The sequence below is a fragment of the Megalops cyprinoides genome, chromosome 2, assembly GCF_013368585.1.
Source record: "Megalops cyprinoides isolate fMegCyp1 chromosome 2, fMegCyp1.pri, whole genome shotgun sequence".
In the NCBI taxonomy this organism is placed as follows: Eukaryota; Metazoa; Chordata; class Actinopteri; order Elopiformes; family Megalopidae; genus Megalops; species Megalops cyprinoides.
Window position 1 is genome coordinate 40,198,644 of NC_050584.1, and position 13,639 is coordinate 40,212,282.

At 41.7% G+C, this 13,639-nt stretch overlaps 1 protein-coding gene across 2 annotated transcripts; it reads left to right on the forward strand.

Annotated features, from left to right (window-relative positions):
• The first annotated feature begins 1,615 nt into the window (after positions 1-1,615).
• fkbp8 (FKBP prolyl isomerase 8) lies at positions 1,616-13,537 on the forward strand. Of its 2 annotated transcripts, none has more exons than XM_036522862.1 (9): positions 1,616-1,689; positions 2,945-3,262; positions 3,817-3,986; positions 4,265-4,353; positions 4,861-5,165; positions 6,901-7,073; positions 7,743-7,820; positions 11,982-12,116; positions 12,611-13,537. In XM_036522862.1, exons 2-9 carry the CDS (start codon positions 2,965-2,967, stop codon positions 12,695-12,697), a joined length of 1,335 nt encoding a protein of 444 aa, XP_036378755.1. In that variant the 5' UTR covers positions 1,616-1,689; positions 2,945-2,964; the 3' UTR covers positions 12,698-13,537. The 2 variants fall into 2 exon arrangements, with proteins under 2 accessions (XP_036378755.1, XP_036378756.1); XM_036522863.1 differs by having other exon boundaries at positions 4,945-5,165.
• Positions 13,538-13,639: the final 102 nt, after the last annotated feature.

Sequence of the window (13,639 nt, forward strand, 5' to 3'; positions counted from 1 at the left end):
GAGTCTGTGCTTGTACAACATCACCATCAGAATTGAAAAGTACAGAAAAGGTGAGAGTAGGCTACTCAGTTTGTGAAGCACGGTTAGTGAGAGCAGGAATTTCTGAGCCACTCCCTCCTGTCAAAACAATGGCTGTGCACTCCACTGCTGACCACTGGGCTAGTGCTTGAATGTATTCTGCTGACAGTTGGATAGTTAGTTTATTACCATATAATGTGAGTTTTGTCTGGGAACATGAAGTAAGAATGTCTGGATTATGCTGTATGTTTCTGTGGTGGAACTGAGTGCAGCCTGAGATGACATTTTTCCTTTAAAATCAAGGACTTCATCAGTCTTTGGTTAGAATTCTGAAGAGCTGTGACAGACACTGACACAGATTGTTCAAAGATAAGAAGCTGACACCAGGGCAGGGGGTGGGTGAGGGGGGTGATGGTGGATGTGAAATGCACATTGTGCCTCATCTCTGCACCCACTAGTCACAGCTGTCCGATAGATAATGCTGCCTTTCCAACATTTACAGATGGATGCAGATGCAAAAAACAAATTTTATCACTACATCAAAACTAGTGACAAAGTTCCCTTTCTTAATCTAAGAAACCTAGCAAAACTCAGCCAAATGTTTGACAGTTGTCTCTATTCTTGCACGGGAAATTATGTTTGTGATCATGGCATCGGGTTAACGGGGGTAGTTTCGAACTGTTGGCAGATGGCAGACTCTCTAATGGTCCACCATTCCCTCGTGTAGAGTAAAATAAAATCTTGACTGCAGCCACCCATTGGAATTTGAAAAATTCAACTGTTTACAAACTCAGGACTCTTTAGATTCTGTTCACCTTATATCTTCAGCTACGTTTATACAACATTCAGTAGTAAATATTCACTAACCGGTGAAAGGGGGTTTTGTTTACAAACTATATTCTATCCCAGTATTGGTCCATTCTGTGCGAGTGATGGGTGGTGGGGGCGGTGGGGACTGTGGACAATTTCAGTGAATTCATGCGGAAGAGCTACCACTGAGCGCCATCTGTTGCTACCTCCGTCTCACTCGCGCTTGTTCCCAGCTGTCCTGATTAATTACAAAACGACAGCAAGTGAACGAACAGGGTGACAGGTTATGAAACACTAACAAAGGTTCATTCATAACACGTAGCATCTTAAACGGTTACAGCAGCAGCCTGGACTACAAGCGGGGGAATTTAAATTCTTCGCCGTGTTAACTTTGTCCACAAGCAAAAGTCAGCCGTTGAAAATCCACAGGATCCAAAACACTAAAAAAAACAGAGCACCCCGGGTAACATATGCTGTGACGCCGGATCAAGGATCATTTTAAATCCCGACGCCAAACCGACCCTAATCCTAACCCCAGCAACAACACTAAAGACCTTGACTTGCTTCAGCATCTATCTTGGCCCACCTGTTTTTGTGATGTTGAACGATTTCTATGTCACGTGGAGGAACGTCAGCGGGAGTAGCCTATAGCGAAACTAGTGAATAAGAGATTAACCAATAGAAATTGTAATTGGGAGGGAAGCGAACAGTTCAATTTTGTGACCAGGAAGCATTAGCTGTCGATAGCTAGCTGGCTAGCTAGTTGACAAACTAGCTACGAATGCCAACGAATTGTTTTCTTTGCAATTTAGTTAGTTTAGCTAACTCACTGGATTAACGACAAGCTACAGTTATTTCAAGGTAAGACATAACATCACTCTGGCCGCATCAGCTTGGTCTTTTCTGATACCTTACATGCCAGCGAGTATTAATCAACAGTACTCAGCTACCTAGCTAGCTAGAATCGCAGCAGTAAACTTTCTAGAAAGTTCTGGAAACACTTTGCTCTAAAATTCTGTCACTCATCCAAAGTATAAGCATTAGCATTGAAGGCAGCTAAGATTACTAGCAGTGAAGCTAGCAACATCTGCGCGTTGTGATAACGTTAGCTAATCACAGGGCAGGGTAGCCTACAGTCTTGTCTAAATTAACGTCAATCAGGTAGACTAACGTTAGTTACGTACACTGTGAAAGAGTGCGAAATTGCACACCTTCACAGTGTACACTTACATTTGCACTCAAGTGACAACGTCGTTTCTCGACGTTTACTGTAGTTAGAAGGTCTAGCAAGCCAGCAAAGTAGCTGGTTGCTTGGCAAATGATTACAGTTACTGCGCTAGCTGACTAACTTGTATAGGCAGTTACTATGTCGCGAAGTCTTTGGTCCTCTACTTTTTTTTTGCAAAGATGAAGAACATTTATAACTGCTTAACGTTGTTTACATTTTGGAGCCGTATGGGCAGGCTGCAGACCCAGGAGGCAAATCTGTCCTAAATATCAAGATCGCTCAAGTCAGGGGTGTTATCCGGGAGCCCAAGTAACTTATTTTTGAGCTCAGTGGCCAGGGTCAGGGTTGCAACTCTGTTTTTTGTAAGTGGTGATCAGGATTGGCTGTACTTTTAAGGTTAGAGATGCGTACATCTTGCATGCTTAACTGAGCTTGGAAGCTTACTAGCTTGGACGTCTTTATTTCGTCACTATGGGCTGATAGTGGACACAGACAGTTATGTTGCTGCACCCAGACAGTATGAAATGTGTGGATCTGCACAGCGCCTGCTACAAAATGATACCCGTGAGCAGGCAACTTTGCTTTGACAAATTTTGTCTAAAAAATAATGCTTGAGTATTATGGAGGGTTATTTAAAAGTAAAATGAAGGAGATCATGGGATTAAAGTATTTATCTGTGCCATTTTAAAATCTTGTAGCCAAACAAGTAATGGTACCTACAGCAGGCTGTGATGAAGATCAGCTTTGAATATGTCATATAAACCTTGCCTTCATGACTGGCCCCAGACACAGTGTGATGTTGTGCTCAGCAGCAAGAGTATACTTGGAAGAATCCCTGAATCAGTATATGTAGAATTAGTTCCCTGATTTTATTCTTTCTCTTTTCAGGTAATTTTGCTGTGAGTGTAATGGCTGACAGGGAAGACTCGCCTGTTGGCGATGCAGGTGATTCTGTGGGCAGTGGCGACAGTCCAGCCCACTGCCCTCCTTCTGCTGAACTATCATCTGAAGGAGGAGCCTTCCTACTGGACAGCGGGGAAGATTTTGAGATCCTGCACAATATAGATGATGATGAAGATGACGATGACCCTCCCCCACTTGAAGACACTGGTGGTGTTGAGAAGAAGAGAAAGCAGGCAGAGAAACCCGTGGAACCTGATAGCGCCCCTTCCACAGTTCCCACTGAGGAGTGGCTGGATGTCTTGGGTAGGACGAATGCCTTTCACTGGGCGTGTATTCTCCATTTTGCAGCTCATTGTTTTACCTCCTTGGGGGTTCAGGTTCAGAGCAAGGGGCATTTTAAAATCTGCTCCTGTTTCTTACAAATTTATTTTCTATTCCACATTGAGAAGTCTTTTGAAATTGATCGTTGCATTTTGTTCCAATTTTTGGAAGCTTTTTTTGCGAAACCTGTATCCATAAAGGGCAGAAATGATAGCCTAATCATTAACTGAAGTTCAGTCCTGTTGCAGGTTGTGTGAATTATGCACTTGCATGCTCATACCCCTGGTAATAAATGTATGAATTGAAAGCCTTGAAAGTTCAGACACAGCAGTAGATTCATTTGTGCTGGTCCAGATAATGTACATTGCATGCTGTACTTGTATCATTAAAAGGGGAAATATGAAGACAACTCTGTCTTCATATGGCTTCCAAAAATGGTCAGAACCCTGTTGTATGAGGACCTATCAACTGGAAAATATGAAAAACTGAAATAGAGAAGACTGGTGTGCAATGGGAGTTTGGTGTGTCGTGTGCAGGGAACGGGCAGTTAAAGAAGAAGGTTCTGGCGACAGGGGATGGACCGGACAGCAGGCCGCAGAAGGGACAGAATGTTCAAATACATATGAAGGCCTCGTTGGCTGATGGCACCGTTGTGGCAGATGAGCCTAGCCTCTCTTTCACTCTTGGAGATGGTGATGTCATTCAGGTAGGGACAACTATCTTTCATGTGTGGCATTTACATTATTTCATAATGGTAATATAATGGTACAACATAATCCTTTGACTTGACATTTCAGCTGTTATGATGGTGTAGGTGATCAGTGGCAATTTTTGGTCTTTTAAAAGTTCAGTTGTGATCAAACTGTAAAGATGTCACCCTCTTAGCATTTGGTAATCAAAAAACATCTGAACAGTGTCAGCAGTTTTGGTTTCAGTCTGTGCAGCTTTTCAAAAGTGAATGACGTTTGTTGTGTATGGTCTCAGGCACTGGATCTCACTGTGCAGCTAATGGAGATGAATGAAAAAGCCCTTGTCCACACTAGTGCAAAGTACGCCTATGGAGAACTCGGGAGGTAGGGAGAGCCCTGAGTCTTAATGCTGAATGTTCCTGAGGAGGAAAACAACACCTTGTCTATTCATCATTTCTCACGTTAGTGTTTCATGTAATGTTCAGTTCACTTTTATGTTCTCTCATTTGACTATCAGAACATAATGTTTATTTTCAGTTATCTTCTCTTAATCCCAAAGTGTTCTCCTGTCTTCAAGACCGAAGGTGTGAATCTGTCAGTGTTTGTTCCACATTTCAGAACAGGAGCCTCCTTAATTACAGACTCTTACCATTATCAATACTCCATGCTTCATGCAGTTTCCTGAATGAGATTACTGAACAGATCTGTCTGCAGTTCAGCAACCATCAATGTGCTATGTAGAACTGGACAATTTAACATTTAAGAAAGCTTTTACTTAATATTCCAGTAGATCTGAAAGTTCAGCGATTAGGTGCAGACCCACCACTGTCTCAGTTTGGTGATGTAGCTGTATTGTCCAGCTGTGAGCTCTCTGACTTCTGCTCTGTGTAGCACTGCTCCAGCTGTGAGCTCTCTGGCTTCTGCTCTGCATAGCACTGCTCCAGCTGTGAGCTCTCTGACTTCTGCTCTGCATAGCACTGCTCCAGCTGTGCCACCTGATGCTGATTTGACCCTGGAGGTGCAGCTGCTGGAGGTCACCGACGCCCCCGACCTTGAGCTCCTGTCTCCTTCAGAGAGGATCGCTCTGGCTGGGCAGAAGAGGGAGCGAGGCAACCACTACTACCAGCGCGGGGACTATGCCTTCGCTGTGAATTCGTACAACATCGCCTTGCAGATCACAGAGTCCAGCTCCAAAGGTTAGTCATGGAGACTCGTGGGGTCACCCACTTGGAACAGCAGGCAAGGCATGGGTCTCGCGCTGCTTAAGTCCATCCTTTTTCATCCTGAAAAATCGTGGAAAAGGGCAGGAAAGTGGTCCATTATCCTACGGTCCTTGATAAATCCTTGAAAATCACCCTTACAGCGAGTGAAATCCATCCATCTTTCTCACTAACTCGCTACCTTGATGTCATTCACTGTCATGTCTAGCAATATCTGTGTGCTGATATGGTGAAGAAATTGGCCAGCTCACTGGTTTATACATTAAGCCCTCTGCCCTGCCAAAAGTCACTGCTGCTGTTTGCTGCCAATAGCATCCCTAAGTAAGTGAGTAACTAAGACACAAAATATTTTGAAAGTCCAATTCCATCATCAAAGCAGCCTAATTTCACGGGAATTTGACTGTTGCAGCAATAAAATTTAATACCTGACAATCTTAACATTTATCCTTAAAATGTCATTGAAAGGGTATTGGAATATAAATGTAATTTTATTTGGACCCCTGCCGGTTCGAATGCCTGTTGGGGGAAGAGCGATGGTTTTGGTATTTGGAATACTAATGTTGTTCTTATTATGGATCTGAAAGTTTGTTTCCTAGATTTGAGAACTGATTGTTCTCAATAGTCCAAGATAATGAATGAAGAGAATGACCCTCACATTATTAGTTCCTCTTACTTTTGTCAAATTCAAAGGATTTCTTATTTTTTGTTTTAGAATGGTGAATTGTATGTGTGTTCCTCTTGCCCTAGGCTTTGGCTCTAGTTGTGTGTTGGAAATATTTAAATAGGCCGTTGTGAGCAGCCATAATGATAACTGGTTATCTGTGACTGTTTATGCGCATGTCTGTACAGCTTGTCATAGTACACAGAACTTACTGTGTTTGTAGTGTTGCATATTGTACTTACCTGGTGCTCTTAGTCCATGGTACCCTGCCATGAAAATGAAGTTCAGAGAACAGGTGGTGAAATTAAAATCAAATAAAAACAACACAACAAAGAGAAAGCCTCCAATGGGGAAAATCATGCCTTTTCAGAATATCCTGATTTTGCTGGATGATCTTCTTCTCACTCACTCCCCAGTCTCCTTCGATGTAAATCAGAATTTTGCATCGTAAAATCATTATTTCACTATTTTTGTGATAGTTGTGAACATGGATCATTGCAAATTGGATTGTTGAGAAACGAGCGCTGTTTGTACCATACCATCATAAACGCTGTCGCATTAATGTGCTCCAGAATTAGAAAGAGTAGAACATTTCTGACTCCATCCTTCGTTAGGGACATTACTGTTGTAGCGTTGGAATGTTGTTAGGCTGTGACGAGGTCGCATCTGCTCCATCAATACGCTGTGCAGAAGCAGCAGTTCACGAACCCTGCATTGTAGAGAATGGAACTGCTGTGTAGAGGAAATCTGATCTGTTCACTCTGCGCAAGTTTAAAGATCCTGCAGCAAAAATGCTGGACTTCATGCTGCTGTGTTCTGAGGTTGGTTTGACTGGACTGTTCTGCACGTCTCTGTGCTGCAGACGTCCAAAATGTGAATGCTGGTATGTTGGGAGGTGTGCTCATATACTGTACATTTAAGGTTGATCTGCGTAGAAATCAGTGCTGTGGTTATCACTTTGCCCTATGTGTCAGAGTGTTGACCAGTATATGCTGATGTACTGTGTTTTTTTTGTGTCTCTGCACTGATGCTGTATCCTCTCTATATCAGTGGACATCAGTCCGCAGGAGGAGGAGGAGCTGCTGGATGTGAAGGTGAAGTGTCTGAACAACATGGCCGCCGCTCAGCTGAAACTTGACCGCCACGAGGCTGCCCTGCGCTCCTGTATCGCTGTCCTTGCTTACCAGCCAGACAACATCAAGGCCCTCTTCCGCAAGGGCAAGGTGGGCCTACCTCTGTCAACGCTAGACCTGTGTGCTGCGTGTCTGTGCTTCTGTGTCGGAAAGTGCTTGGAGGTTTGGCAGTAGTAAAGCATACCCTATTATCATAAGCAGTGAAATACAGTAGCTGTTATGTGTTTTGCAGCTAACTGTTGAATGGTTATATCGGGCTCTCTGTTGTAGTAGTGCAGGCTTTCCTATCTGTTAGTGCTGAGCTTTCTCCCTGTATTTTCCTTTGCCTATTCCTTCACTGTGATGTCTCCATAAGGGCACGCTCACACAACAGCATGTGAGTGCTCATTGCTTCCATAAGGCCAACTGAATTAGCCTATATTCCACTACAGTCCAACATGGCTGTGGTTTATGGCAGAAGTGCATCTGTTCACTGTGAGTTTTTTTGAATGAGGAATTGTAAATACAATTAATATTAGGAAAGGTATACATTTTTAGAAAGCTGGTAGATGGCTAACCATGTGAGTTCTTTTTAAAGAATAATCTCAAAAAATCTCAAAAAATAATGGATAGCATTAGTAGATGGTGCAAGATGAAACCCTGCTGTGTAGGTACATGCACACATGTATGTGTGTGAGAGACAAAAAAATGGCATGGATGCTTTTGAAATTGCATTTTTGCTGATTCTCCTTTGGTATCTAAGTTATCTTGTGTCTCCAGGTCTTGGCTTTACAAGGAGAGTATGCTGAAGCCATCAGGATTTTGAAGAGAGCTCTCAAATTGGAGCCTAGCAACAAGGTAATGCACTGTATTTCCTCAGCTGGAGAATATGAAATTTCATTGGAAAAAAAATCATTGGACATCATTCATGATATTCTGTGCACGAAGAGACACAAATATCTGTTGGGTATACTGATGAAGTGAAGTGCTAAAACTTTTCTTTGAACTTTTTTTCTTTGAGCTTTGAACACTCAGTGTCTGTTTTGGATTGCCAGCCTTATTATACTACAGAGACACATTTGGTGTAAATTCATTTTAGAATACACTGATAAGCCCACTAAACCCTCTCTGTACATGTAAACCATCACCTACTAGATAGCTAACTTTAATTTTCTGTAGCTAGGTGTTTTCTAGCTAGCTGTTAACCTGAATTCCCATTTTGACTGCTTTTGACAAGTTTATCAACAAGTTAAAGAAATGTTCCCCTCTCCAATAAGGGGATGGTTGCCCCTGTCTATGGTCCATGAGGTGGCTGCATATGAGAAATTCACTACTATCCACTGGAAAAAAGTCTACTGAATTTGTTAAGGATGATTAGGAGCCCTTGAGGCTGTTTTTTCACTAGTAACAAAGAAGAGCTTGCAGGTATGCCATTCTTCAAATTGCAGATTTGCAGAGCATTCCCGTAGCTATAGAACACCAAGAATCAGGCCCTTTTGTGGATTTCCTGCAGAAATAACTGTAAGGACCCTGAGGTCTGATTAGTTACAGACACCTACCTCTGACATCTAACCTCATGTAATTTTACAGAATTTGAATACTGTCTCTTACAGCCACACAAAGCCCACAAACTTGGACAATTTTCACTTTCTTCCTTATCTTTTTTGTCATCCCCCTTTTCTACCTATTACAGGAAGGAACTGATGAAACGTTAGGTAGGTTTGCTTTGGAATAGTGCTGGTTCACTTTGTGTGAGGTAATGTGGCCCAGATTTTTTTTTTTAGAGTAACTCTGGCTCCCTGTTGACGTTATCAATTTTAATGGCAGACCTATTACTGCAAGTGTTTGTACGGACTTATGGAGAATATGTACTTAGCTCTTGTGAGTAAATTGGATGTTTTAGTGTGCTGATATCTTTTTTGTTTTGTCGTGAAGCATAATGAAAAGTGTCCTTGGCTGAATGGCTAAAGGCTGTGCGGAAACTTTGGTTCACTTGTCAACCAGCTGCTTGAAATCAGCTGGTTCTGTAATTCAGCTGCACTGCAGCAGCACAGAGCAAGCATTCACTGGCTAAACTAGTACCAGTTCCATAAAAAGTAGGTTTTATTCACTGGCTGCAGCAAGTACCTTATCATCAAACATTAAAGCTGAAATTACAGCACTGTAAGTAAACAAATTAACTGTTTGCTGCTGTACCTAGATGGTTATGGTAAGAGCAATGCAGGGTAACAAGTACTAAATTTTCTAACTGTTACACATAACTAACTGTTAGCATCACTAATTTTAAAGAAGTTCATTTATGCAAGGTGCTTTAGCTTAGACTTCGGTGAGCTTCTTTTTGTGCTAGTTGACCTCCAGCACATCATTCAACTATTTATTCTACTGTGCTAGCCACTTTTCTGCAGATAAACCTGGAAAAGACCCCTTTTCCTTTTTTTCAACAGTTATAATTAAAACTATATTATAAAAAAGTAGCTGCACAGCTCTGTGGCTTTTATCTGCCATTTTTTCTTAATTCAGGGGTCTGTGATAGTGTTTTATGAGATCTACAGAACAATAACCTGATGATTTTGAAAAGTTGATTCCTTCCATAGAAAGCATGTACAGTCCTAAGCAGTGCTTTTTAATCTGCAAACGTGTGGAGAAAAAAAAACAGTGGCATTAATTAAATGTTTGGATTAATTGAAAGCAGTGGTTTCATAGCAGATGTTAAGTGAACAGGTATTGATCAGCAGGCACATTGGCCTGCAGTTCAGCATCTTGTCCACCAGGTGGTGCAAAGTTGATTAATGGTGGGTTCAGGAGAAGTCAGGCATACCGCACACTCATCAGTTTGGTGGATCTTGTTTCTCGTTGTTGCTGAAAATAGGATGTCCCCCCAGCATACTTGCCATATGTAAAACATTGCCACTGCACTGCTTATGCAGGCGAAGGGATGAGGTTCCGTGTGTCACGGAGCCCAGCCTGCTTTATGGGGGGATTTTATGGCCGAGTCACACGCCAGCCTCCATTTGTTTCCCTCTCCCCTTTTCCATATATTCATTTGTATTAGATCTTCTTTGTGATCCATGACTGACTTAAAGCACTCATATTGTGTCAGAGTCCTTAAGAAAATAAAATGGTAATGTGTCATCCAGGGCTGTGTGGAGATACCTCTTTTGCTCGCAGCTGTAGAGTGCGAGGTGTATGATGCTTCTCAGTGTGCTGTTCAATGACTGTGGCTTGATCAGCACAGTCCCCACATCCCGTGTACTTAAACATCAAGCGAACATACCAATATGAGGGCAGAGCTGCAGGGCTCATATACAGGGGGTAGACCAAATAATGCAAACTCCAAATGACTATCTTGAAATAACTTTATTGTCAATTAAAAAGGAATCTACACATGTTTCATATAAATGTCAATACTAATTACCAATATGTTTCTGCTATAAGTTTTGAAATCAGCACTTCAGAATGTGAGTTTCTAGAACAACATCAGATCTTACAGATTTTAAAAGAGGTCAGATAGTTGGTGTCTGAATTGCAGGTGTGTCTGTCAGTTATTTAAAGTTATTTAATATGTCATGAGAAACTTCAAAAAAACGTCAAAAATCATGTCGGTATAAAAGGAATAATTGCATCAGGAAAGAGCAGTTGCAAGTTTAAGGTCACCAACAGACAAAGAACAGACACTTAAGATAGCAGCTGAAAACTACAACAACGGCCTCTAAAATTTCCCTCCATGACCCGGTTTCAACAAAAACTGTACATTGTGAGCATCACAAAGCTGATATTTATGGTAGGGCTGCTGTTCAGAAACTGCTTGTAATCAATTCCAGTACTCAACAATGCGTAACCTGGTATGATGAGCACAAAACCTGCTTGTCTGATCAGTAGAAGACAGTAATATTATCTGAGTTGTGCTTTACTCTTTTTCTCTCATCTGGAAGGTTTTATCTTTGGAGAAAGCCAAAGCCATATTGAATGTTGCCAACTGCTAAACATGGTGATGGATCTGTTATGGGATAGGCAGCTATATTTTGGGAGTCATTGGGTCTGATTATTATTCTGCATGGTAGAATTACAGCCAAGGAATATGAAGCCATTTTAAGTGACCAGGTGCACGCTTTGATGCATACATTGTTTGTTCAAGGTGTTTGCATATTCCAAGACAATAATTGGCCCATGATGGTTTCATGAACATCAAGATAAAGTCAGACACCTTCAATGAACCTTCATTGAACCTTTACTGAAAGAAGTGGAAAGCTGAGTACACAGTAGATTTCCACCTCCTTCATCTCTCAAAGAACATGATGCTTTCCTTCATGAGGAATGGTCCAGTGTGCCACTAGAAAGTTCATAACTTGTTTAAAAGCATTACAGGAAGGATTGAAGCTGGAAGCTGTTCTGAGGGCAAAGGGCAGCCCAGCTCCTTATCAGTAAATAAATACTCATGGTATTGTGTTTTCATTATTTTGTCTACCCTCTTTACAATTGGGGCAGGTTACATAACCTCTGTACTGTGGTTTTTACTGCTATGCCGTATCTGTTGTATACGGGTTCCTGGGGTCTTGTAATGGAGTGTGCAGTAGAGTTTAGGAGCTGCTTTGCTGGACTGGAGACACACTTGTACAGCATTTAGGTGATCAGAAAGACATTAATTGCTACCATGTTTAATTTGGGTACAAAATTTCAATCGCTATGCTCTCCTCGCACATTCTGTCCCACTTCCTCAGTAAGGGGAAACCACTATCAGTAATACGGTATCAGTTCCTGTGAACTGTTATGAGCATCGAAAATGCGTTAACACATATGATTGGTGTCGCTTGTTCTGAAAACTTGGTTGATGGTATTCTAAAATTAGAGCACCAGCATTGGTGAGAATTGGGATTTTTATTTTTACCAACAGTTCTATAGAAAATGAGATGTATGGTTAAGGTTGGTAGAAAGTTACTGATTATATACAGTACACCAGAGAACATAGGAAGGGCTTTAGTCAGCCAGGAACCTTCACTCAAACACTGTCTCTTTGTGTAGACCATCCATGCAGAGCTCTCAAAACTGGTGAAGAAGCACTCGGAACAGAGGGGGGTGGAGCAGGCCATGTATAAGAAGATGCTGGGCAACCCCTCTGCCAGCCCTGTGGAGAAACCACAGGCAAAGTCCTCATGGGTGAGATGGTGAAAGCACAATCCTCCATAGTGTCAGACCTCTATAGGGAGCACGGAGGTTGGCTCTCAATGGCAGCACACAGTCAGCAGTGGTGAGCGACAGGAGAATTTGATTGAGTTGCATGTCCCTGATAGGTCCTTCTCATCCTTACTAAGTTAATATGACGGTGATGTGTCATCCAAACCATTAGTCTGTTGACACAGAGATGGATTGTGAAGAATGACACTGTCTTGAGTGTGTGTACACTCCAGCTGCTTGCTCATTGTTTAAACATGACTTGCCAGCCACTGAGTTCGCTGATAACCTTTAGAGACCTGTGCAACCTGACATTGGCACATCGTAGCAAAGAATTTGAAAGTAAAAAACTTGAGCAGCCAAATGTTTGCTGAAGCTAAACTGAGCCTTGTGCAGAGGCCTGCAGTGCACTGTGGTTTAGAATTGTCTCTGCCAAACACAGCAAACCTCTTCCTCTCTGCTTTTCTCCCCTCCCCCAGAGTGTCAGCTGGAAATGGCTGTTTGGTGCCACTGCAGTTGCCATTGGAGGAGTTGCCTTGTCTGTGGTCATCGCTGCGAGAAACTAAAGTGAACCAGGATGATGGTGAATTTACCAACTCCTCAAAAAGCTGAGGCACACAGAAAGCAGTCTGTCAGCTGCCTGTCACCGCAGTAGGTAGTAAGACGATGAGGAAATCGTTTATGGTGATTTGTGGTCCTGGTTTGTGTGGCAGATTTCACATCCCAAATTCTCTGTTGATCTTTGAAAGAAAACTGGAAGAATAAGAATTGTATATCATTGAAATTAATATATAAAAAGTGATATTCATTTTTCAAATGCTTGTGTATTATATATTGCAGGACACTAAACATGTATGGCTGCCAATGTTTGACTCTCTCCTCTCTTTAGTGATGATTGAACTTATTAATTGTACATTAAGATGTGATTTGCAACCGATAATGTAAAATGTATTTTAACTGCGTAATGTTCCAGTCACAGTGACACAAGCTATTTAATTTTCTGTTTCTGTATAATGTTGTTTGGTACTCCTCTTATAAGAGGCTAGTACTGATGTTGAAGCATCTGATAGTAGCAAAATGTAGGGTCTGTATTCTCTTTTAATCCAGCAAAGTGAGATCTGACCCAAGCCTCTGCAGATATCCAGTAAGTGTCTGACATGTGTCCATAACCAACACCAAAGGCAATTCTCCAAAAAGAGGAAGGACCACTGTGGACAAAGTTATTTGTCAAGCGTGAGCATGACAGAAGAATATGCGTACTCAGAAGTAGTGCAGTCTCAGTTCCTGTAAATTTTGTTTGTTTCTTTTTTTTCCAGAGAGAGAGGAAAAAAGATCTTTGCAGGCGTTGTCCTGTGTATATGTAGTCATTGTGGAGAGCTGTGTACCTCACTTTGATTTGAAACCAAGTGGTGCTGTATGGAGATCCTTCCAAAACCAGTTTATTTTAATTTCTTTGATTCTGTTTTTCTTTTGAGATTTTTTTAAATTAAATTGACCTATTTGTGTAT